General features: G+C 42.0%; 4 protein-coding genes across 6 annotated transcripts in view; 2 read left to right on the forward strand and 2 right to left on the reverse strand.

Moving 5' to 3' along the window:
• Positions 1-8,105: 8,105 nt before the first annotated feature.
• LOC134670311 (uncharacterized) lies at positions 8,106-10,434 on the reverse strand. Its single transcript, XM_063528065.1, has 5 exons — positions 10,263-10,434; positions 10,070-10,177; positions 9,859-9,992; positions 9,223-9,325; positions 8,106-8,367 (listed from the first exon to the last, which is right to left on the reverse strand). Exons 1-5 carry the CDS (start codon positions 10,287-10,289, stop codon positions 8,164-8,166), a joined length of 576 nt encoding a protein of 191 aa, XP_063384135.1. The 5' UTR covers positions 10,290-10,434; the 3' UTR covers positions 8,106-8,163.
• Positions 10,435-10,757: 323 nt separating this feature from the next.
• LOC134678547 (mitochondrial import receptor subunit TOM70) lies at positions 10,758-15,440 on the forward strand. Its single transcript, XM_063537181.1, has 2 exons — positions 10,758-12,417; positions 13,488-15,440. Exons 1-2 carry the CDS (start codon positions 10,925-10,927, stop codon positions 13,639-13,641), a joined length of 1,647 nt encoding a protein of 548 aa, XP_063393251.1. The 5' UTR covers positions 10,758-10,924; the 3' UTR covers positions 13,642-15,440.
• Positions 15,441-15,873: 433 nt separating this feature from the next.
• On the forward strand, positions 15,874-18,702 carry LOC134678622 (uncharacterized). 2 transcript variants are annotated; one of them, XM_063537294.1, is made up of 3 exons: positions 15,874-16,070; positions 18,090-18,237; positions 18,540-18,702. In XM_063537294.1, exons 1-3 carry the CDS (start codon positions 15,875-15,877, stop codon positions 18,676-18,678), a joined length of 483 nt encoding a protein of 160 aa, XP_063393364.1. In that variant the 5' UTR covers position 15,874; the 3' UTR covers positions 18,679-18,702. The 2 variants fall into 2 exon arrangements, with proteins under 2 accessions (XP_063393364.1, XP_063393436.1); XM_063537366.1 differs by lacking the exon at positions 15,874-16,070 and adding an exon at positions 17,338-17,545.
• A 2,178-nt stretch (positions 18,703-20,880) lies between these two features.
• Positions 20,881-24,088, reverse strand: part of LOC134679635 (mucin-2) — a 32,132-nt gene continuing 28,924 nt past the window's right edge. For both annotated transcript variants that reach the window (XM_063538595.1, XM_063538587.1), the window contains exons 2-3: positions 23,087-23,189; positions 20,881-22,944 (exon numbers count right to left, since the gene is read on the reverse strand). In XM_063538595.1, the coding sequence (XP_063394665.1) occupies positions 20,993-22,927 (1,935 nt within the window). In that variant the 5' untranslated portion in view covers positions 22,928-22,944; positions 23,087-23,189 and the 3' untranslated portion in view covers positions 20,881-20,992. The remainder of the gene's footprint in view (positions 22,945-23,086; positions 23,190-24,088) is intronic.

Raw genomic sequence — 24,088 nt, forward strand, 5'->3', positions numbered from 1 at the left:
ATGGCAATTTTATTATTTGAGAAACTAAGAAAAATGGCTTACAGTTTATTAGAAACAGTTTTGTGGCATATTTTAAATGAATGTAACTGCAAATTCGTCAACACTGTGGAAATTATACTTATTTACTCCATGCATAAAGCAACGATGTATGTTAAACATGATATCAACATGAAAGACTATGTAAACTTATGTGACGAAAACGACAGTCAGACGGATACAAGGCGAAAAAATCAAAGATACATGAAAATATACGGGTAGTGAAAATACACGACTCGTGTAAAACATACGCGTGATAATGATATAGGTACGTGTTGGTTATATTTTGGGTGTAGTTTACTTTTAGTTTTTTCTATAAATAAAACTTGGGTTTCGTGGATTTTTTATTTTATTTATTTCATTGCATGTTTGAGAAAAGCACTATACATACCTCGGCGGGAAATGGGGTTGCCCGCGCTCAGACCTATCCGGCCTCGCTTCGCTCGGCCGTCTATATGTCTTCGGCCGGCAACCCCTTTCGTCCCGGCCTTTGTAGTAATGTACTATTACAAAATATCATGTGAGGATTTGACAACTTAGGTTTAACTGAGACGCGTCGAGCGAAAATAGTTTTTTTCACAAACATGATGACTACAACGGTCCGGGCCCGGTCCGAGGTGGCCGACACTTCGGTTTTCTATAGAAAGGATCACGAGATCACATTACCTGTCATAGAAAAGGAAGTGTCGAACGCCCCGGCCCGGGCCCGAAACGTTGTAGCGTGAGTCATCCTTAATGATCATTGTCGTTACCTCATATAATGAGACACGCCGGCAATAGATTTTCATGCAACTTGGCTGATCTATACCTCGTATTTTTTAGCATTAGAAAAAAGGTAAACAATCTTGATGTGTCTTTTAATTGAAAAACACATTTTAAAAATAAGTTACGGCAAATATGTAATCTAATACGATTATTCATATTCGTCTGCTTTCATAAGTAATAGTTTTTGGTTTTTAAAAAGCGTTTCTCAATTTAAAGACATGTCGTCTAGATCGCTTACCTTCTTGCAAGGTCTTTCTAACGCTAAAAAAACGAACTTTAGAATAGAACCATTTATTGCGAACCATGGTAGGTGCATAATTATAAAGCTGTTACAATAACATTTTTAGAACACATACTTATGCCACCCTGGTAGGGCATTGCAAATTAATTTTAATTTATGGATCTAGACCCAACTTAGCTGGTTATTTTATGTTTTAATTAGGTAGGCATTCGCTTTTTATGAAACCTAGGTATTACAACACTAAATAACCATTGTTTTAGATTAAGCTAAGAAGATAACATACTTGTAATTGCGCTAATTTGCAAAGTAAGTACATACCTAGATTACAAAATGCCCACTCAGATTTTGTTGGCCGATTTTACACGAGGTGTGATCGGAATGAAAAGTAGTGCGGTAGAATGAGAATGCAATATCACTTACTCCCTCTAACGTCTGCGTGGTTATGCCTTGGAGTGGCCAGCGTTGGCCCATCGTGTAGAGGACCCATAATAAATCCGTGTCACTCGTGTCAGCATATGATAATGCCCCCTATAAATATACCGTCTTGAAGGACGAAGGGAGCGCCCATCGGTACCTCGCCCACGCGTCCTCAATACTGATGGCCATCTATTCAAAGAACGCAGCTCATCTTTTGGCCAATCTAGTATAACTTGAACCAAAGGATTAACTCATTCGTGCGGGTGGCGAGGCAAATGATGTATTAGTCGCCATCAGATATATCGAAGCGGCCAAAGTGCTCAAAAATATCCGAACACGCACTCTAATGCTTTGACAATAGAGGCGTGTTATTATGAGCGATATTTGTGAGCATCATGGCTCCGAAACCTATATCGAAAGCGACTTACCTTTTCGACGCCGTGTCAAACACAAAAGCTGTCACTCAGGCAGGACGCCACATCGCCGAAGTGTCAAAATTTAACTTTATGCATATGCACGTAGGTCTATGTTGCTCTGTGGTCTGGGACCGATTAATCCGTCTTTGGCATTGGACCTGCGGTGCGGATATATCGGTCACTGGCGTCCAAAAGGTTAAATAAATAAATAAATATTATATAATAATATTATAGGACATTCTTACATTGACTAAGTCCCACAGTGACCTCAAGAAGGCTTGTGTTGTGGGAACTCAGACAACGATATATAATAAATTTAAAAGTGGAAAAATTACTGTCTTGGGTGAGACACGAACTCACGGCCTCATAGCATCGAATCGTTCGCAGACATTTCTGCTTGTTAAAAATTAAAACGATATATATAATATACAAATACTTAAATACATAGAAAACACCCATGACTCAGGAACAAATATCTGTATCATCAATATCATCATACAAATAAATGCCCTTACTGGGATTCGAACCCAGGACCATCGGCTTCGCAGGCAGGGTCACTACCCACTAGGCCAGACCGGTCGTCAAACAAACAATGTTTACTTTATTTCAAAGCGTAACTTGTAAAGTTGTAAATTGTATAGGTTCGTGTGACTCTTATATTATACGTTTACTTTGCCCGATTTAAGCTGCGAAGAAGTTTAGTTGCAGGAACCTTACACCTAATTGCTTAGTAGTTAGGAGTGGCAATTTCGCAACGACCACCGGTCATTCACAGTGCATATAATGGATCACTCCACCCGCTGATTGATCGAGTCTGATGCTTAGATCCGTTTATAGATTGCATAAAGCTTTGCTGTAAAAGTTTTGTTGCAAGAGTTTTAGTGAGTGTTTTGTAGGGCGAATAGGGAACGGCTTGAATTAGCTTGCGCAGAAATGACCACTTGGCCTTTAGAGACCTAAAGGATAGACTAGTCAATTTCGTAAACATAGAATTAATCTTCTAAGCTTAACATAGGTGGTGAAAATATTACCTACTAGGACTAGGTAAGGTGCATTGAGGTAACTTCGAAAGCGGAGGCGGGTAACTGAAAATATTCAGATACACACTACCTAGAACTACTACTAACTAGAAGCACGTTTTACTGTCGAGTTATACTTAGTTTTCCAAAGATTTTACTTGTTTTGTTACGAATGTAGAGGCCACACTAAAGGCGGCGGACTTGACGCTCGCGACCGGCGGCGCGGCGGCTAGAGGACGGCGACCGCCGAATTCGTACGAAAGTGTGACAGGGAGGCAACACGTGCACGTGCCACGAGGCAAGGCGTCCCGTGCCTCTGATGCGGGTTCGCACGCCGCTCCGGTATCATATGGGTATCACCGAGATAACGCTATAGCGCTCACTTACACAATATACGTACACCTATGACAGCGATGTCCCGCTCGCACACCAGAACGGCGTGCGGAGTTGTATCCCATGTGAACACCGCCTTAGAGACTAGACCTATAGAAGCGAACGCTCGGTTCGCGGTGGTAATAACAGCCCCTGTCCTTCACTTGAAGATATGTGTTAAGTATCGCCTAGATCGCATCTGGAGACGTGGATAACTTAGCAATTATCATTGTTTGTCTAGCAGTTGCGAAAATGCACCCGTTGTTAGGATTTGCACGAAATGTAATTGACCTTACGCAACTTGATGCAACGTCCATCTTGCACACGCGGACTCGAGACAGACCGCATTCAAATTAAGCTACTTACGGCTCGGCCACGACATCGAGCGACTTGCGACGGCGGGAGCGATAACCATTGGTTGGAGCGTGACCCAGCGATCGGACCTATGGTTATCGCTCCCGCCGTCGCAAGTCGCTCGATGTCGTGGCCGAGCCTTTAGGGTCGGTTGTACTAAACTGTTTGACATCGTCGCGGCGCGCCGGGTGACGTTGATCAGTCTGTCAAGTGCTGATGGTGCAACTGGCACTTAATCTTATCAGCATACTCCTCTAGCTGTTGGTGATGTACGATTGTACAGTCAGCAGCAAAACTAACGCGTCAAAAGGTTTTAGTATTCTCTAATAGGTAACTTAACAAAAAGGCATGTATTCTATAAGTAGAAGAACTACGTTTCATGCGCTTTTTTGATGCTAACTGTACCTTTGACGAAAAGTTTCACTATTATCTTTTAATGGATAGACCGAATCTTCTACTGCAGCCATTCTCAAAGAAAAAAACCAGCTCTTCTACAGGTATATCTGGTCCACAGTGATGAAAGGAAATTTTTAACTTGGGGTTCCGACAAATATTTCGCTTGCCGAAAGGGTTCCGTCACCAAATAGTTTGAGAACCGCTGTTCTACTGTCTAAAATGAAAATTGCCTTCAGGTTCATGAAATACCCAAAAACATTTCAAATTTTTAGGGTTCCGTAACTACCCAAAGGGTAGACTCTCACCAGTCTGTAACTCAAGAACTATGCTAGACAGTTGAAAATTTCGCTTATGATGCATTTTTGTTGCCGCTAAAACAAATACTAAAAACAAAATAAAATAAATATTTAAGTGGGGCTCTCCCATACAGCAACGTGATTTTTTTGCTGTTTTCTGTGTAACTGTACGGAACCCTTCGTGCGCGAGTGCGAGTCGCACTTGGCCGGTTTTTTTCCCAATTTGAGCATCAGCTTCTGTATCAAGTACGTAATTCTGACATCATTTGTTTTTGTGCTGATTACACAAAGATTGTCTGAAGCTGATTATGATCAGTCTATTGCAATATGAAGACTACCACTTATTTAATGTAATTTTGTGTGGTAGGTATGTACTTAAAAGGAAACCACTTCACACATCCCAAGGATATCTTATTAAGTTATTAGAGTTGTTAACCGAATCTGAATCTCATTAAAATAACGAATTGCGAAACATGCCTGTACCTATTATGTGTACCTACTTACAGTCAATTGTAAAAATATGGGTGTAGACAACTAACTCAAAAATATGTCCCATAGTACTTAATTCACTGACATAAGAGTTATGGGACATATTATTAAGATGATTTGTACATCCATATTTTAACATTTGACTGTACATACCTATACCTCTATATCATAGGTACATGCATATATTTTGTTCATACAGGTATAGAGTATATAATAGTTATCTACGCAAAATCACGCCGAAATGGTTTTTAAGGTTCCATATACCCGAAGGATATAGCCCTAGTTACGAAGACTCCTCTGTCTGACTGTCACCAGGCTGTATCTCATGAACCATCCAGGCTATCACAAATGATGTATTTCTGATGACGCTATAACAACAAATACTTAAAACAAAATAAAATAAATATTTAAGTGGGGCTCCCATAAAGAAAACGTATTTTTTTTGCCGTTTTTTGCATAATGGTACGGAACCCTTCGTGCGCGAGTCCGACTCGCCCTTGGCCGGTTTTTTATAGCGCCGGAGATTGAAGGTCCATCATTCTGAACAGGGCATGCGCTAAGGGCTTTATCACACTGCACTGGCGGTTTGCGAGCTAACGCATTATTTGGATCAATTACGAGTATTACAGCCTACTAACGATCCGGACTAAGAACAACCATAACTATAGGTTCAGGGATAACATACAATCCCTAGGTATCGGAGCGGCCAAGGTGCTCAAAAATATTTGAACTCGCACTCTAGCGCCTTAATCATGCCTTGACAATAGAGGCGTGTTCAGATATTTGTAAGCACCTTGGCCGGTCCGGTAGGTATATCTGATGGCGACTGTACTAATATAAATACGAAAGTAATATTAACTTCTGTCTGTTCACGCTTCAACCGCTGAACCGATTTAGAAAGAATTTGGTATGGAGATAGTAACAGACAGTTTGAGGCCTAGGGTTGGATATAGGATAGTTTTTATCACTCATCATCATCATCCCCGCAGACTACGCCTGCAGACGTTATTTAGTATGAAATAAAGGGCCACGCTGCGCAACTGCAGCGAACTCGCCGTGACTGAGCTAGCTACAAGCACGCTCACGGCTCGGCCATGACATTACGCGACTGGCGACAGCGGCAGCGACAGCCATAGGGAACGAAAGGTCCGATCGCTGTGTCTCGCTCCAACCTATGGTTATCGTTGCCGCCGTCGCAAGTCGCTCAAAGTCTTGGCCGAGCCATGATCGCATCGCTTGTAAATCACTCAAGTATGACCACGCCCTAAAGCGCATTAAGATGCGCTGACAATGTGTTTGATCTCCGAGGTTTCCACCGGACCGGACACGATAACATCACCGGCACCGCTAGTTCGGAACAACGAGAGTAAGTCGACAGAGACCAGTTTCTGATTCAGACCGTCAACCTTCAAAGTGTTGTACGAGTCTAAATATGAAGAGCTGTAATAACTAATTTTTAGAAGACTAGACTACGCTCTGAATGTGCACTGTTTTTGTCGATGTCTTAATGTTGCGAAGCGCGAATATAAAGGACTTCAGACGAATAACAGGAAATACGTAGGTACCTAACCTACAATTTAAGTAAACAAAATGCTAGTCATACCTATTGCAAAACTAGGTTTCATTTCAATTCTATTTAACTACTATTCATTTTTGTATTAGATTAAAAAACCGGGCAAGTGCGAGTCGGACTCGCGCACGAAGGGTTCCGTACCATAATGCAAAAAAAAAAACAAAAAAAAGGGAAAAAAAACGGTCACCCATCCAAGTACTGACCACTCCCGACGTTGCTTAACTTTGGTCAAAAATCACGTTTGTTCTATGGGAGCCCCATTTAAATTTTTATTTTATTCTGTTTTTAGTATTTGTTGTTATAGCGGCAACAGAAATACGTCATCTGTGAAAATTTCAACTGTCTAGCTATCACGGTTCGTGAGATACAGCCTGGTGACAGACAGACGGACGGACGGACGGACGGACGGACAGCGAAGTCTTAGTAATAGGGTCCCGTTTTACCCTTTGGGTACGGAACCCTAAAAAGGGACTCTAATCTGCATAGGAATACACCTTACCAAATTACAAGTATAACGAGGAAAGCCACTTTAATTTTAAACTTATAGCAGGCGTGGCTCACTCTGCGATTTCGTCGCTTTGCTACAGGTAGCTAAAAGTACATCCGTTCGACCCCAATTTTGGGGTTTACCATAAGCCGCGCGTGGCGCTGTCGCCACCTAGCGGCCATATCTGTGCTGATCGTGACAGACGCGTTTTGTTAGAGAGTGAGTCTTCTGTATCTAGAGTACTATTATTTATTATGAGCTTATAGGTAGTCTTTGTTTATAGTTTGTCGCGCGTAACTAATAAGATAAAGAATAAAAATGGACAGCCAAGGCCGTACGCGTCCCACGGAATTATAGCTTTGTAGAACCATTATTAGACGAATACAGATAAGTGATCCGCTAAAACGATTACGTTGTTACTTTTCTGTTTTGTGCGGCGTTTATTTATGTATGAACAAAGGTAAAATAAGTTCTCAGACGCTGGCTAGATTAAATATGAATAAGAAGCCGTTATATTTATGGTTTCGTTGTCAAGTATGGAACTGAACCGAAACTAACTAGGTATAATAATATTAATAATAGTCCCGGATAACCTGTGAAATATACCTGTGGGGGTATATTACAGATGCGCATTTCATGCATGCATTTTCATGGGAATTGCAGGAAATTTTCACAACACCTTTTCATTTTGGAAATGATAAATTACGATTGCTATACAACAAAAATATGAGAAGTTTCCTGCTTTCTTTCAAGTTTAAATTTCGCCGTACAACACCGCATGGTGGGATTTCAGCGCGATAAAAAAAAAAGCAAAAATGGCTTATTCACTTATTCAATGACTAATTTAAGCAAAGTTATTTTTATTATGATATAGGAGGCAAACGAGCAGACAAATCGCCTGATGGTAAGCGATTACCGTCGCGCATGGGCACCCGCAACTAGGGTTGCCAACCGTACTATATTATATAGTATTGTACTATATTTTGGCTCTCTGTACTATATACTTTTGGAAAAATATATAGTACGCTAAAATACTATATTTCCGATTAAACGTATATTACACTCATGTTTAGTATTTTATCTAAAAGTACTATATTTTTTTGAAATGTACTATATTTTTGATGCCTTATTCTGGAAAATACTATATTCCACCAAAAAAAAGTTGGCAACCCTACCCGCAACACCAGAGGGGTTGCCGGCCTTATCTTATTACGGGGTTGTATTCTTCGTAAGAAATAAAACGATTGTATAACAACAAAACTTTATTAACCTACTAAGTAAGACCTACATTAACCTACAAGTCTACTTCCTCTTCTTCTTCTCAGCGCGGCTGCCGCCCATATCCTCGAGTTGTTGCTTGAGCTCGAGCAGCTGGTTGTCGGGCACGTAGCGCACCTCCTCGTGCTCGACGGCGTGCTCGTGCACGCGCAGCTCGCAGCCCTGCGGGAGCGCGGCGCGCGCGCACCGCAGCAGCGTGCCCAGCGCCCACGCAGGCACGTCCACTACCTGACAACAATGTTATAGACCAGTGGTGGGCAAAGTACGGCCCGCGGGCCAGGTCCGGCCCGCGAAAGGGTTCTATCTGACCCGCCGCCGGTCATTTAAAAAAATGTATAATATGGCCAGCAATAACTATAATAAAAATACATTTTTGCTGTAAATCTGGCCCTTCTCTGAAATTCCTTCAAGTTTTGGCCCCTCATGAAAAAAGTTTGCCCACCACTGTTATAGACAGTTGCAGAATAGAGTGGTATCCAGACGGGACTGATCACATCGGTCGATTTGATCAGAAATGTAATTGGCGTCAATCTCAAATTTTAGATTTATGGTGATATTAGAGCCCTCTAAGTTGAAAAAATGCCCCAGAAAGAAAAGACTGGCCTTCCAAATTGGTATTCTTGCGTTCGCACCTCATTCTATCGGTAATATCGGTCATTATCGGCGGTTGAATTCGGCATACCAAATTGGCGTTTGCGTCGTCTAAATTGACTAGTCTGGATACACCCTATATGTTTGAGGAGTTATATGTAAGTAACATTTTCTTTGCAGATGTCGCTTTCGTTCTTCATTCCTTAAGATGAGCGAAACCGAATATTGCGAAAATCGAAATTTTGTAACAATTCGTATATAAGTATACAACTTCTATTTCAGTTTAAGTACACCTAAAGTGCTTTGCTTATAATTTATAAAATTTATATTTATACCACATAGCATTTATTTTCATAAATAGCAATTAAAGGACCAAATTGACTAAGTGGGAATAGGTGGTATTCAAATTCTTCAAGAATTTAAATATATTTTATAAACCTCAAGGTTAAGCATAGATCTAAAGACAAAATAGATACTAAATTTTTAATTTACCTGTACATTGCGTTCATAGACACTGAGGTTGTATTCTGCATCAACAATGGTGCCCCCCGGCTTGAACCTCTGCACCTTCAGCTTCTGAGCTGGCGTGGCCCAACTGTGCACAACCATCACTTTTTGTACACAACATTATGTTTGATAGGTTTATTAAATGTAAGGTTTAATATTGAGTTATAGTTTCAGTAATACTTTTATGAAGGTCTTTTATAAATCCATAAATTGTAATGAATCTAAGAATCTAAAATAAATATAGATTAATGAGCTAAGTACTCAAAGCATGTATTAGAAATTTTTCTTTAAGAAATATACAGTTCGAATTTTATTTTATTTTTTTAATATATGTATATTAATTTTGGCCGATATATTTTTAAATGATGTTACATGTTTCTGGTATTTAAATTGAAAATTTTTTAAGAAGATTATGTTTTAAAATATCATTACTACTTTGAAAAAAACTTGAATCTTGATCTGTCAATAAAAATTATTGGCAACTATGTATGAGATGTTATTACATTTACTGTGTTTCAGCTTGGAGTACCAGTGTTAAATACATACAAGATGTTTTTCAAAGTAACAATATATATAAAAACAGTAGTAACACTCCATATGCTTAGCTTCTATCTACCATACCTGTCATCAACCTGTATGCCCATAATTTCAGCATATCTGTGGATCTGCTTCTGGCAGGCCTCCAGCACGGCAAAGTCATAACCCTTCAACTGCAGGTTCAGGCAGTCGTACACCGGCTCGTCCGGCTCCATACTCTAAACATTTCAAGTTTGTATACACAATTGATTCTCAAATATCTTGATGTTAATTTCATTTTTATGTAAGTACTTACGATTAGATAGTCTGGTTCATATAGATCAGTTTTTGTTCGTATCTGATGGCATACTGAGACTCCTAAGCTAGGCCTGCTGTTGGATTTAAGCAATTGGGAGAATCTTGCCTGTAAGTAAATATAGAATAATTTCAGTAAGGTATACATAACCTAAAGAATGTTAGATATAACAAAATTGTTGACTGAGACTTACAAGCCTAGTAATTTTTGAACTAAACATTGCTGTGATTTCAATTAGCAAATTGTATACACAAGGTATCTCGTCAGTAATTGTTAATAATTCTATAACCAAATATATTAAATTATAAATCTAAACCTAAATAAACCAAACCGAACCCTAAAATGACATTGACATTTCATTGATTTGTTTTTTTTTTTCAACAATTAGGGTACGATTTTTTTAAGCTAATTGATTTGACAGTTATAAAAAAACGCCTGTAGCGCAGTAGTGCCAACATTTAAAAATAGATAATGTGTTAAAGGACATCTACACGTTACAATTTACAACTCCACAAAATGATATTGTACTATTTAGTTGCTCATAGTATTTAAAATGTAAATTGTAAATACTTGAATTGATTGCGTAATTTGAATGGAAACATATAATTTGAATCACTTACAATATTTATTAATGGTTATGCCTACTGGCAGGATGTGTGCACATGATTAATCAATTATAGAAAAAACTTAGTTGTCAAAATTTTGTCTATGTATGCTCCTCGCTTGGAACTTGCCTTGGTATCGAAATGGAAAGAGCGGTGTAATAGTTATAGTTTTTGTAGGTATTCTTGTAATTGTGTAAAGACAAAATAAATGGTGTAATCTTGAAACTTCTTGAAGAAATCCTTGTAGGACATGGCGTCAACCGGCAGCACACCCTTTCCTAAATGGCAACTGGCCATCCTTCTCGGCGCACCTTTGGCCATCGGCTTAGGTTACCTTTATCTAAGAAATAGATTAGAGGATCCGGAAAAGAAAAAAGTGTCGGAGCTAAAAGCCAAGAATACAATTTCACTAGACAATGAGGAGAACAATGTGAAAGCCGCCGAAAGCGCTATCGACCGCGCCATGAAGCTGAAAGGTGCAGGAAACCGAGCTTTCCACGCAGGCGAGTACGACAAGGCGATCTCGCTGTACAACGAAGCCATCGAGTCGTGTCCGCCCGACCGGCCGGTGGACCTCGCCACGTTCTACCAGAACCGCTCCGCGTGCTACGAGAAGCGCGAGATGTGGGAGCAGGTGAAGGAGGACTGCACCTTCGCGCTGAAGCTCAACGAAAAGTACGTCAAGGCGTTCCTGCGGCGCTCCCGGGCGGCCGAGAAGAGTGGCGACCTCGTCCTGGCCCTAGAGGACGTCACTTCCGCCTGCATCCTAGAAAGGTTCCAAGTGCAAAGCTCCCTAGTCAACGCCGACCGCATCCTAAAGGCGCTAGGCCGCCAGCACGCACGCGAGGCGCTGGCGCGGCGGCACCCCGTGATGCCGTCCAAGCATTTTATCAAAACATACTTCTCTGCCTTCTCTGAGGACCCTATTGCCAAGATCCAATTAGACGACAAGGCAACCGGTGGGTTTGCAAAGGCAAAACAAGCTCTTGATGCCCAGGATTATGATTCAATTGTAGATGCTTGCACTGCAGAGTTGCAGGCAGATGGAAAGTACAAAAATGAGGCACTGCTTCTGCGAGCTACATTCTATTTGTTGCTGGGCCGCCACGAGGAGGCTCAGGCTGATCTTGGCAGGGTGATTGACAGTGATGCTTCAACCAAGGTGAAAGTGAATGCTCTGATCAAGAGGGCCTCTCTGTACACTCAGCTGGAAAATACGGAACGCTGCTTGGAAGACTTTGCCAAGGCTGCCCAGTTGGATCCCAATAACTCGGACATATACCACCACCGAGGCCAAGTGTACCTGCTGTTGGAGCGCATGGATGAGGCCACCGCTGAGTTTGCTAAAGCCGTCCAACTAAACCCTGACTTCTCCATTGCTTATATTCAGAAATGCTATGCCGACTACAGACATGCCCAGTTGAGCAAGAATGTGGGTGCTCTGACACAGGTCCGAGCAGATTTTGAACGTGCACTGGAGAGGTTCCCGAAATGTGCTGAAGCATACATCCTGTTTGCTCAAGTGTTATCAGACCAGCAAGAGTGGGGACGAGCAGAGTCCCTGTTTGACTCGGCACTGACAGTGGACCCCCACAATGCCACGCTGTATGTGCACAAGGGGTTGGTGCAGTTGCAAAAGAGCACAGACTTTGACAAGGCTGTCAAACTTATTAACAAAGCTATTGAGATGGATGATAAATGTGATTTTGCTTATGAAACACTGGGTACCATTGAAGTTCAAAGGTAAGATCTCTGTTTTCATGTGTTTTACATAGCAAATAAACAAAACAGTAGATTTCAAATTTCCGAAAATTCTTTTCACATTTTCATAATTATAATTGAAAACACTCTTTAGAAAAAAATGTATACAGAACATTCTTAGCACTACTGTATTAAAAAGTTTAAAACACAAAAAAAAAAACTATCACATTTTATGACTTAAAAATTATTATTTATTAACTTCTGCTAAATTTCTTGTTTACCGAATGTAATATACACATATTTTCATAATCTTAAAAAAATTGCATTGGGTTCATAAATTTTTATGGAGATGTTTAAAATAATACCACCAAGTTTAGTTTAGTCAATGTACCAAAATCTCTTCCGCAATATAATAATAGCCCTACAAATGGCAAACAACAAATGCTTTGTCTTATTTCTTATGTTGACTGGATGTCAACATATCTTAATATATTGTTCAGGGTCAGAGGTCAGCCCAGTAGTTTGTAATCACTCGCAGTGTCAATATCAGTGACTTGTGGCGCTCCGCCAACATAATTTAGGCCACCTCTGTCTGAATCTGCATTGTGTTCCTATTAAACTGTTGTCTTGGCTAACTACATGTTAAGAAATAATTTTATGATTTAACTTTATCCATTGAGTTCTTAGTTTAGATTAGTCATTATCAGTATATGTCCTTGAGGCGTTAAAGATAGTAACAGATTATCATTTCTCTGCATCAACACCTGAATGAGAATGAATGGGTTTTATCTCAAGTATTTGGTTTGTTACATAAGTGTTAGGTAAACACATAGATTTGTTGTAAGGATGAAATAAGTAGTTAAGTAACTATGAGGAAAAACAAATTTATATATAGTGTCATTAAAAACTCAATGAGATGAGGTAATTTTTATACCTATTTCCATTTTTTTAGTGTTGTTAACTTGAACACTACTTAAGTGAAACAATCATGTTTTATTTACTGTTTCACTAATGTTTTATGGATCATTATGTAATTGCCACTAGAAATTGCGGAGGCCCTTGAGCTCTCATGTTCCACTCAATAATCTTACATTATTATTTTTGCTTTCCAGGGGTAACCTGAAACGATCACTGGAGTTGTTTGAGAAGGCGATCGCGCTGGCCAAGACTGAGCTGGAGATGACGCACCTGTTCTCGCTGAAGGACGCCGCCGCCGCGCAGCTCAAGGTGTCCGAGCGCTGGGGGCTCGACTGGACCGTTAGCTAGGCACCCCGCATACTACAAGGCATTTGCCAAGTGAGATTGGCCTTACATACTTTGTTTTAGACGACGATTTTATTTAAAATCTGCCATTTTTTTGTGAAAACAGTACTTAAAGTTTGCAAGCTTGTTTTGGAAAATTTACTTCAGTATAATGCATTATTAACTTACGGCCAAGTCTCGGATTCGGCGGCCCGCCGCGCCGCCCCCGCATCTTACGTCTAGTACGGTGTTACTATGCTCTACTCTAAGCCGCTTCCCTCATTTGCCATTAGCTCGTAAATGTTAGGTGCACTTTGATATATATCCAACTTCGTATCACAAATTGTTATGGACAAGAATGTCTGTTTGATGAATGATGAAGTTAGAAGTAAGATATTTTTGGAAATGTAATTTAACTTGAATTTCAATTCTTTAAATGACCTCGTATTAGGCCCATATAAGGAGCTTCAAAGTGTAATTACAATCTTGTATAAATTTGTTTATCGGAAGTACACGGGGCCGCACTACAATTTGATGTGTAGTTCAATACTTAGGTAATTTCAAGCTTCATAAGAAGCAGAACAGAGTACAATTGTAGCTAGCTAGTGCGGCCCACGTGTCTCCCCCTCTGTTTTATTACACTTCATATTGAAGTTCGCGCTGAATTTATTTGGAAATGAAATGTACCTATTGTTAAATTATGTAGTGATAGCTATCTTGCATTTAAAATTTTACAATATATTTTGCGTCTGTAGGTAATTAATAAAATGCTGTATGTATATATTTAAGACAAACCTAGAATGAGTGGCTACCTTGAATGGATGTGGTAAATATCTCGAACACCAGACATTTTAAGGTAATAAAGTATGACTTATCTCATCTCGTCATGGCTTTTGTACATATCTATGTATATTTTTTATTAGGTATGCTGCAAATATATTCTTGTGAAATACAGATACATATATATTTGTGATACAATTGTTTTGTATTGTCCTAAATTGCCTCGTCTTCACTGGCTATTCGAGAATATTATTGAAACCAATTGTGTATGTTTTTGCAGTTTCAATAGTTGATTGATATAAATAGGTAATGAATATTAAAAGCTGTTTGAATTCACAACGTTAACTAACGTTTTAATTGTAAAGCGGCTTCACTGGCAACATACCACGCTAAAGACGTTATATACAAATATCTTATATCCATCATTTTCAGAGTATATATGTTGTACACAAATGATGTCGATGTAGATTCATTTTCTCGTAACACTGAATTGTTCAAGTCGAGTAAATGTATATGTACCTACTTCGGCATAACAACTCGATACCAATTTCCTGATATTTTAATTAAATAAAAGTACTAGAAATAACGTAGCTACGTATATTTCGAAATGTCATTTTAATTATTAAATTATAGTTTGTTGTGCAGTGCAGTGGTAACAATTCTAGTTGTCTTGAACATAACCGTTTTAACTACCATTGTTTTGTTTTGGTAAATGATACATCACAGGTTCTGTAAGTGTCGCGGAGACGGTAGAGAGATCGTTAGTGGCGCCGCGCCGGGCCGCGCGGGTGCAGCCAAGGCGTCGCGGCCGCCAGGCGGGCCGGGGCGGGCTGGCAATAAACACATCATGTTTTGCCTATAATCCTAGGTATAATCACAAATTAAATGACGGCAGATGTTTTGGATGCACCCCTCTATTTTACCAGTTAGGTAGATCGTGAAATTAGAACTGCTCGCGGATGTTTGTACGAGTTGTTACCTCACCGATAGTGGATAGATTAAATTTATGAAAAATACGAAATACATTATTCGAAACGATTAAATCATCTTTTACTTCTTCCTGCATCTATCAGAGATAACCGAAAACCTGAGTAGGGCCTTCGGGAAATAGAACCTACTCTTGAAATCTTATGTATCTATGTCAGAGGTAGGGGTAAACTTATTAAAAAAGCTGACAAGTACTAAAAAAGTCACCATATTTGCATGCTTTAGAATAATGGCCTGTGCACACCGGCTGCGTGTGCGTGACGTGCACGTGTGCGTGCGGCGTTGTAGTATACAGATTCTTATGAGAGACAGCACACCGCTTGCGTGACGTGTGCGTGTGCGGCTCCAACATTTTAGCGCACGCGCACGTGCACGTCACGCAGGCCTTAAGGGTTAAAATCCCAACGATTAGTATCGTTCCTACGTCTACGACTAGGGTTGTCTATCATGGTGTTATTTTTGACGTCGTCCATATGTATTCAAGTCGGCCATGAGTGTCGCACGTCATCGTTCTAAAGTGTTCACATTAGTATTGGTGCTGGCGAGCTCGGGGTCGGGGCTGCTCTGCTACAACGGCACGCTCACGTCGGCGCGGTTCGGGGACGACCCCCTGAGCGCGGGCTCCCTGGTCGGCGGCGGCGCGGGGCTCGCGCGGCTGCGGTGCGCGATGACGATACGGTGTGAAGGTAACTTGTAGTCTGACAGCAGTGACAGCTACCTTGTGACTCGCGGTTCGGGGACGACCCCCTGAGCGCGGGGTCCCTGGTTGGCGGCGGCGCGGGGCTCGCGCGGCTGCGGTGCGCGATGACGATACGGTGTGAAGGTAACTTGTAGTCTGACAGCAGTGACAGCTACCTTGTGACTCGCGGTTCGGGGACGACCCCCTGAGCGCGGGGTCCCTGGTTGGCGGCGGCGCGGGGCTCGCGCGGCTGCGGTGCGCGATGACGATACGGTGTGAAGGTAACTTGTAGTCTGACAGCAGTGACAGCTACCTTGTGACTCGCGGTTCGGGGACGACCCCCTGAGCGCGGGGTCCCTGGTTGGCGGCGGCGCGGGGCTCGCGCGGCTGCGGTGCGCGATGACGATACGGTGTGAAGGTAACTTGTAGTCTGACAGCAGTGACAGCTACCTTGTGACTCGCGGTTCGGGGACGACCCCCTGAGCGCGGGGTCCCTGGTTGGCGGCGGCGCGGGGCTCGCGCGGCTGCGGTGCGCGATGACGATACGGTGTGAAGGTAACTTGTAGTCTGACAGCAGTGACAGCTACCTTGTGACTCGCGGTTCGGGGACGACCCCCTGAGCGCGGGGTCCCTGGTTGGCGGCGGCGCGGGGCTCGCGCGGCTGCGGTGCGCGATGACGATACGGTGTGAAGGTAACTTGTAGTCTGACAGCAGTGACAGCTACCTTGTGACTCGCGGTTCGGGGACGACCCCCTGAGCGCGGGGTCCCTGGTCGGCGGAAGAGGGCCTCGGTGTGAAGGTTACTTACAGCTTGATAGCTTATCTTTGACTTTAGTCAACAGCAGTCACTTTATCACTTAATGATAATCATGAGGACTGTAGGGATTTGATGATTGCCTTAACCTAGTTTTGGTCGCGTTCAGATATAACCTATATGGAAGCAATTGAGATTTGAGAACAAAGAATAATACTCACTAAGAAATCGATCGAGACCTTTAAAATTATAAGGTTTAAGGTAGGTAAAATGAATTTACAAACATCGGTTTAACAAGGCTGTTTAAATATCGCCCTTATTAGGTACTAAATACAAGTGCTTAGGTAAGTAGATTCAAAACCTGATAAGTTTATTGAAAATTATTTTCTACCTACTGGGGTACGATCTCGTCGCTCTCAATACCTACTCTAACCCAAAGAGTGTAAAAGTCTATGTAGAACATACAACCTGTATAGTAAGAACCTACTTACAGTCAAATGTCAAGAGTTTGAGCTATGCAAAAATTTCTGGATAAATTTTCATCACACTTGTCTCAATGTGGAGCACACAGTGCTTCGTGCTGCTGACCGTGGCGGGCGCGGCGGCGGGCCTGTCCTGCTACAACTGCTCGGAGACCCAGTACGAGACCAACCAGTGCGCCGGCAGCTTCGGCACGGGCGCCATCTCGTTCAATGCTTCCAGGCTGCGATTGGCTACCTGCACGGGAGGTTTCTGATCTCTTGCCTTTTTTAACCGTTTAGGTAGGAAGCTACACTCAAACTTTATATCGTATTAATCTATGCTATGAAAGCTACTGTTTGTATTAGGTATTTATACTTAAAAGAAGAAGCAATAAAAGTTACACTTAGCCTATTATGAAAAACCCGAAAGGCGATCACCGCTAGGCAAAATATACCTAATGAAAACGAGCGGACGTGCTCTCCCTTTTCCTCATTGTATCATATTCCTGGTTGTACCTGCGCTTTTTGCAGTCTCATCCCAAGACTCATGAACTGTTAGGCCTTAATAGTACTCTCGTAGGTATTTTCGTTTTTCACGGTATTGTCCTTCACCAAAGAGTTGGTTATCAAATGATATTTCGCACCTTAGGTACTAGGTACTTTTCGTATCTAATTCTACCTACACGGGCTACACGACTAAGAAACTCTCATGGGTTCCGAACCGAACTCACGACAGTTTTAGGTCGCGCACTATATTTTGAATAATCTAAACAGGAGGACAGCGCTTACACCTACCTACCTGTGCTTGCAGATAACGCCATGTGCTTCGTCCGCTCTTGGTCGGCGCGCGCTAAACACGCGTGGCTGGTGCAGCGCGGCTGCTACAAGTCCAGCCCCGACGACCCGCTGCCGCACACCGTGCGCAGCCCCACCAGGGCCATGTCGTGTAAACGAGAGAGGTATAATAGCTTGCTTCGTTCGCTTTATTAGTAACTAGCTTTTGTCTGCGACTTCGTCTGCGTGGAATCTGTAACAGCAGCTAGTGGAAGTATATCGCCTGAATAAATAAGTGTAATAGCAATCATTCAATTTGAGCGTAAGATTCAATCAATCTCACTCAATTTTCTCTCTAACTCTATGCCAAATATCAACGGATAGTATGGATTAGTACTTACCATTGTTTTACTTAATTTTACTCTTTGTGATAAGTAGTGAGTGTCAATGGTTGGACAGCCAAGTGAAGAGAAATTGTGAATTCCAGGTACAGAGACGCAGAATACAGAGTCTGCCTCTGCCAAGCGGACTGGTGCAACTCTGCGAAGTGGGACCTGCATACGCCACTCCATGTGAGCACTTTGGTCGGGTTAGCGAATGTATTACGCTCTTTATATCTGCCATAATCATTAAATTAATACAGATTACGATGACATGTGTATTTTATTTTGTTATCGTAGTTGGGTATGGAATAATCGATGCCTAATCTAATAGGCCAATGACGGGTGATTTCTAGTTAAAAGAAATACGGAAGTAATTCAATAGTCATATATACCCTGTCCGTACAAACCTTATAAATTCGCCAGCTTATGAATCAACTTTTAAGTATGATGTCTATTGCGTGTCAATTGTTAGCAGGCGCCTTGAATATTTTATGATCTCTTTTAACCCTTTGAACGGCAGACGGCGCGCGAATATGCCGTGCCCCGGGCGCCAGGCGATCGCGATTATTTAAGCGAAATTGAACTTTACGGAGTCTCGCGTAAATCTCTATTGAATTGGCGAAGCTGACGGCTGTAGCCGTCATTGGCGCCCTTGGCAAGACTTTCCGATGAGGTCCACAGCCTGTGGCGGTCAATGGGTTAAATTCTTTAGGTATAAATTCTTACAGTGTAAAAGTATTGCTATTTACGTCAAGTTGAAATTAACTTAGAATCCCATATTATACATCATGTAGCTTGCAGTAATACACTCGAAATTCATAACTTACCTACCCCTTTCTTGCCAGTCAGATTAGAACTTAAATCAAAGCTAAATCCTCAATAAGAACCTCATTCAGTTCAAAACCCTCCTCATTATTAAATTTATTAATTACCTAAGTCAGCTTTAAGCAAAAATCTCCTACACAGTTTACGATGCTGATGCATGACGTCAGATGATACCTACCTATAGGACCAGTTTAACATCAATTCAAAGTTGGATTAGTAGTTAGTAGGGGATGAAACAACGTGCCAAAATATAATGCTTTTCGAAATAGAGGCATTCAAAAGTATCCGTAACTGTCTAATTGTTTTACATACTTATACAGACATACTCGTATCTCTTTTTGTTAAGTTATTAGAAGATGGTACCTAGGTACCTTAGAAGCGTAGTCTAATCCGCTACTTTTAAATGCTGGCTGTACCTTCTTCTTCTTACAACTTGTATTATGTTTACATATGGGTTCAAAATGGACAGGAAGTACCGGTCAATGTCGAAGAAAACTTTCCTACACTGCGCCTCGAGTTTCAACAAATGCTGGATTATCTATTGCCGCTTTCACTTTATCTGAGGTCTATTTCCACGAAAAGGATGGTAAGTAAGTGTGTGTCAGTGTGCCGCGTCCGCCGCTTCGGGAGCGCCCGACATGGCCGCGAGAACCTGGGAGATATTCACTATTAAACTCGACTCGACTGCCCGTTCGTTCCCATTTATAATTAGACTTCAATGCTCGCAACAACTGTAAGCAATCGGAGATCTCTGTAAACTGGCTTGGCAGCCGTTACAATGGCAAGTTGTGAAAACGTCCCTGCGTGCTCGGTTTTTGTACGCCGTGTCAGAACCTACATAATTAAGAAGAAAATAATTTTCTCATTGCCATCAATAGATATTGGGCTACTTAGCTCGCATTAATGTGTTTACGTTCACGGTGGAGACAGGTGCCGGCTGTGTCGTTTTATTTATGGCGTTTGGAAATCTCTGAACTAACATTAACACTGCCTGACACATCTCAAGTTTGTTAACCCCCGACGCAAAAAGATGAGTAAGTTTATAAAGTTAAAATCACGTAGGTATCTGTTTGGAGCGTCTGAAGAATAATATTTTTATGCACCGAATGTTCCTAGTTTTTGGGGTTCCGTACCCAATTAGGGAAAAAAACGGGACCCTGTTACTAAGACTCCGCTGTCCGTCTGTCTGTCACCAGGCTCTAACTCATGAACAGTGATTCACTCATGAAATTTTCACAGATATTTATATATATGTTCTATTGCCGCTATTAATTATTGTTGTTTTAACTTTTAACCGACTTCAAAGTTAAGTATAAAGGAATTCATCATTCACCTTGATTAAAAGTTAAACGTGTGTAATAATACTCGTATAGGTACGTATCTCTGTCTGTAAGGTACGTGTAGGTATCGTGTAATTGTAATTAGTAATTACTGTGTATTCGGGTAATTTCTAATAAAAATCTTTAAACCCTATTTTACACAGACCTTAGCTTTATATATAGTTATTGGGTTCTAAGCAAAAGTAAAAGTACCTACTTACTTTCTCTAAAAAAAGGTTATAAGAGTTCAACTTAAAAAGAAATTTAAGTCCTCTGGGTTTGGTTCAAGAAATAAAATAAATGGTTTGCATTATTTATCTAACTTTATTAATAACGGAAATAACTTAATATGGTCAGTCGATAATAACAATAACTACATTTTAATAATTTACCTAAACATTCTTTCACGAAGCTCATCTATCGTCGTCGTCGTCATCATCATCATCGTCATCGTTTTCATCGTCGTCGTCGTCGAGGTCGTCGACGATCTCGCTGGCCGCGTTGCTCGTCACCGCCTGCGCGATCAGCCCCGTCACGCCCGTGTCGTTCTTACGGCTCTTCAGAAAGTCAAACACGAATTCTTCTATAGTATCTTCGTCAAAAGGTATCAAATCCTCTAAATCTACCTGTCTCTTCTTTCGCGGCTCTTTCTTTCCTTTCTTCTTGTAATTATCTATGTCGACGTCGCTGTCGACAATTCCTTTCCTGTATATTTCCACAGGAACATTGCTTCCGTCACTGACGTCATACTTGATCCCTACGTTAGCTTCCTGAATTTCTATTGAACCTAACCCGTTCTCTACTAACGCTTGCAAATTCTGTGTCCGGCTTGTTCTATACGCTGAAGGTTTGTCATGTCTAACCTTTTCTTTGGTGTGTAAATGTTTCACTTCGTTAGTTTCATTCTGTTTTATAATTTCATTACTAATTGCATCATTGTGAATTGGTTTAGGTTTCGATCCGTATGTTTTGACTTTTGAATGTCCTTGTATGATCAAGTACGGTACTGAAGGTACCTCCGTTGTCGGCTTTCGTTCTGAAACATCGGCAGTTAAAGTCACCGGTGTGGTCTGTCGCAAGTGCAAATATGGAACGTTAGTCGGCGGGGGTCTCGGAGTGAAGCCACTTGGAATGAAGGGATTCAGATTCTGAGCTTGTTTGACGGGTGTTGACGAGCCTTCTGCTGTTTTTGTATTTGTAACTGGCGGCGGCTGCATAGTTTGCATGGTTTCTAGTTTGGCCGGGTCTTCCGTCTCCTTGAACACGTGGATGTTGTTGGACGCGTGCGCGTATAGGTTGTCCTCGGGTCTCTCCGGACCATTTACCAGCGGCATGCTCATCATGGAGCCTAACATATCGAATAAAGAGGTCTTCTCAGGGGTCGGTCTAGGAGCAGGCGCCGGCGTGGGGACAGGTGTGGGCTGGAAGTATGAACTTTGCTTATCGGTTGTCGTATCTTCATAGTATTCTGAAGTTTCCGTCGTTGATTCATACACTGTCCAAGCGCTTGAAGCATCAGTAAAACTTGTGATTGGTGCAGCAGGTGCGGGTGTCTCGGTGGGCGGAAGAGCGGTAGGAACGAACATTGGCAGCAATATCGGATTAAGATTCTTCTGAGGCGGAGGGGGCGCTTCCGACAACACTGGTTTGTAGAACGCGTACGGTTGTTTGGACAAGTCGAAGTGGTCGTTGAGGATGAAGTTGAGTGTGTCGTTGACGTCGCTCTCGTCGAGCGGCGTCGTCGGTCCCCAGCCGGCGTAGTCGCTACTCACCGAACTGTAGTTAGATTTTGTTTGATTAGTGTTAAATATCCAATTTTGATTCGTTGACGACGACTGGTAGATCAAATTCGATTCCTGTAGGGCGTACAGTGACGTGAGGTGCTCCGGAGCGTTAGTTGTGGGTTCTTTTGTTTGTGGCTCTGGTTTGGGGTGTGGGGTTTGGTGAGGTAGTTTATCATCGAGGACGAAGAGTGGAGTCTTGTGGCCCGGAGGCGGAGGTGGCGGTGGAACTAGGATAGTCATAGGGTAGTGGTCGTTGAGTTTGTATTGGAAGTCTTCGTATTTGGGGGGCGGGGGTCGGTGGGGCCGTCGGGAAGGAAGGGGTTGTCGGGTCCCCAAGCTGGGTTTGCGGGAGGAGACTCCGAGCATGAGTACTTCTGATTTCCTTTCGGGGTAGTGTTCTCTCTCGAGGCGGGTGTCGTCGGCCCAGTAGTGCACTCGCTCGAGCACGGGCGGCTCGTAGTCGTAGGTGGGGTCGTTCCGCAGCGGGTCGCCGCGCCCCGTCAGCGGCCGCCATTGCTCGAAGTCCATCCGCGGGGAGAACATCGACGCGGATCCACTTGCCATCGGGTCCTCTGCGGCGACTGGAATTCAAACAAAATTACTTTATATAAAGGTGCGTTAATGTCAATTGAAGTGAATTCTGACATTTTCGTATGGTTATCATAAATTGTCTCGTTCTTTCCTTTATGGAACGAACGGGATAATATCATTGGGTTAACTTACATGACACGTTAGCTATATGCTTGAGCGAGGAGCTGTCAGCCGCGCTGAACTCTGCCGCCACCGCCGCCAGCAGCCCGAGCAGCACTATCGTACGGACGTGGTTCTGTGGATACAATAAATAACATGAATAGATTATTCTTGATTATAATGATTACTCAACACGATTTCAATGAGCGCATCAAACTCGACGATCTGCCGAGTTCCACTGTCCAGTCTGTCCACCATCTGGCAAACTTAATAATACCTACAATATTGCATTGCCACCGAAGTTATGTACCTAAATAGCCATGCTATTTAGTGTCCAAGTTGATTTAGGTAGATAATATCGGGACAGTTAAAAACTTTTGTAGGCAAGATTTGACTTAATGGAAACTATAACACGGATTATTACAACCTTGTAAAAAATCATGTAGATATTCTAGATTAAGAGTCCTAAATACCAATTCTATCCTGTAATATCCCCCAGTCCTAGTCATTACTCTTTTGTCCTATCAACTTAGTTTGGTTTTACATATCTTTAGGTACCTACCCGTAACTTCAAGCGTTATCAAAGATCGCTCATCGCTCATAAAGGATCGCCAGAGGCGACGCGCTCCGGACCATTGTGAATGCCTGAATGGTACAGAATACCCGCCTCGCGATTTTTGTGCAATTAGAGCTGGTAGTTGCCGCGGGTTTTTTGGCCGCGGCTCGTTAAAATGCCGCGCCGGCAAAGAACGCATTAACCAGCCATCCCCTGTTCCCATACGGCCTGACCTCGATACCTTATTATGGATTTCTTTCTCTGCCTCAAAAAACTTGGATTCGACCGGTTCGTGTCCCATTATACATTCGACGTAGTTATATGAACAATAGTTTTAATTTAATGATGTATACCTACTTTCAGATTCATATACGAGTATTCGGGCTAATTACGAACTATATAGTTACCAACGCTATGTTCACTACCGATCGGATTTCTTAACCCTTTACTTAGGGTGATTTCGTTATGTCTGACCATAC

The sequence above is a fragment of the Cydia fagiglandana genome, chromosome 1 (assembly GCF_963556715.1).
Source record: "Cydia fagiglandana chromosome 1, ilCydFagi1.1, whole genome shotgun sequence".
Taxonomy (NCBI): Eukaryota; Metazoa; Arthropoda; class Insecta; order Lepidoptera; family Tortricidae; genus Cydia; species Cydia fagiglandana.

Excerpts from the sequence above, each read along its gene's own strand:
- LOC134670311 (XM_063528065.1), bottom strand. The coding sequence starts at position 10,289 with ATGTTTAGTTCAAAAATTACTAGGCTT. Across the intron at positions 10,178-10,262 it reads GTTCAAAAATTACTAGGCTT|GCAAGATTCTCCCAATTGCT; the intron begins GTAAGTCTCAGT and ends ATTTACTTACAG. Across the intron at positions 9,993-10,069 it reads ATGAACCAGACTATCTAATC|AGTATGGAGCCGGACGAGCC; the intron begins GTAAGTACTTAC and ends TGAAATGTTTAG.
- LOC134678547 (XM_063537181.1), top strand. The coding sequence starts at position 10,925 with ATGGCGTCAACCGGCAGCACACCCTTTCCTAAATGGCAACTGGCCATC. Across the intron at positions 12,418-13,487 it reads GGTACCATTGAAGTTCAAAG|GGGTAACCTGAAACGATCAC; the intron begins GTAAGATCTCTG and ends TTTGCTTTCCAG.
- LOC134678622 (XM_063537294.1), top strand. The coding sequence starts at position 15,875 with ATGAGTGTCGCACGTCATCGTTCTAAAGTGTTCACATTAGTATTGGTG. Across the intron at positions 16,071-18,089 it reads GATGACGATACGGTGTGAAG|ATAACGCCATGTGCTTCGTC; the intron begins GTAACTTGTAGT and ends CTGTGCTTGCAG. Across the intron at positions 18,238-18,539 it reads ATGTCGTGTAAACGAGAGAG|GTACAGAGACGCAGAATACA; the intron begins GTATAATAGCTT and ends TGTGAATTCCAG.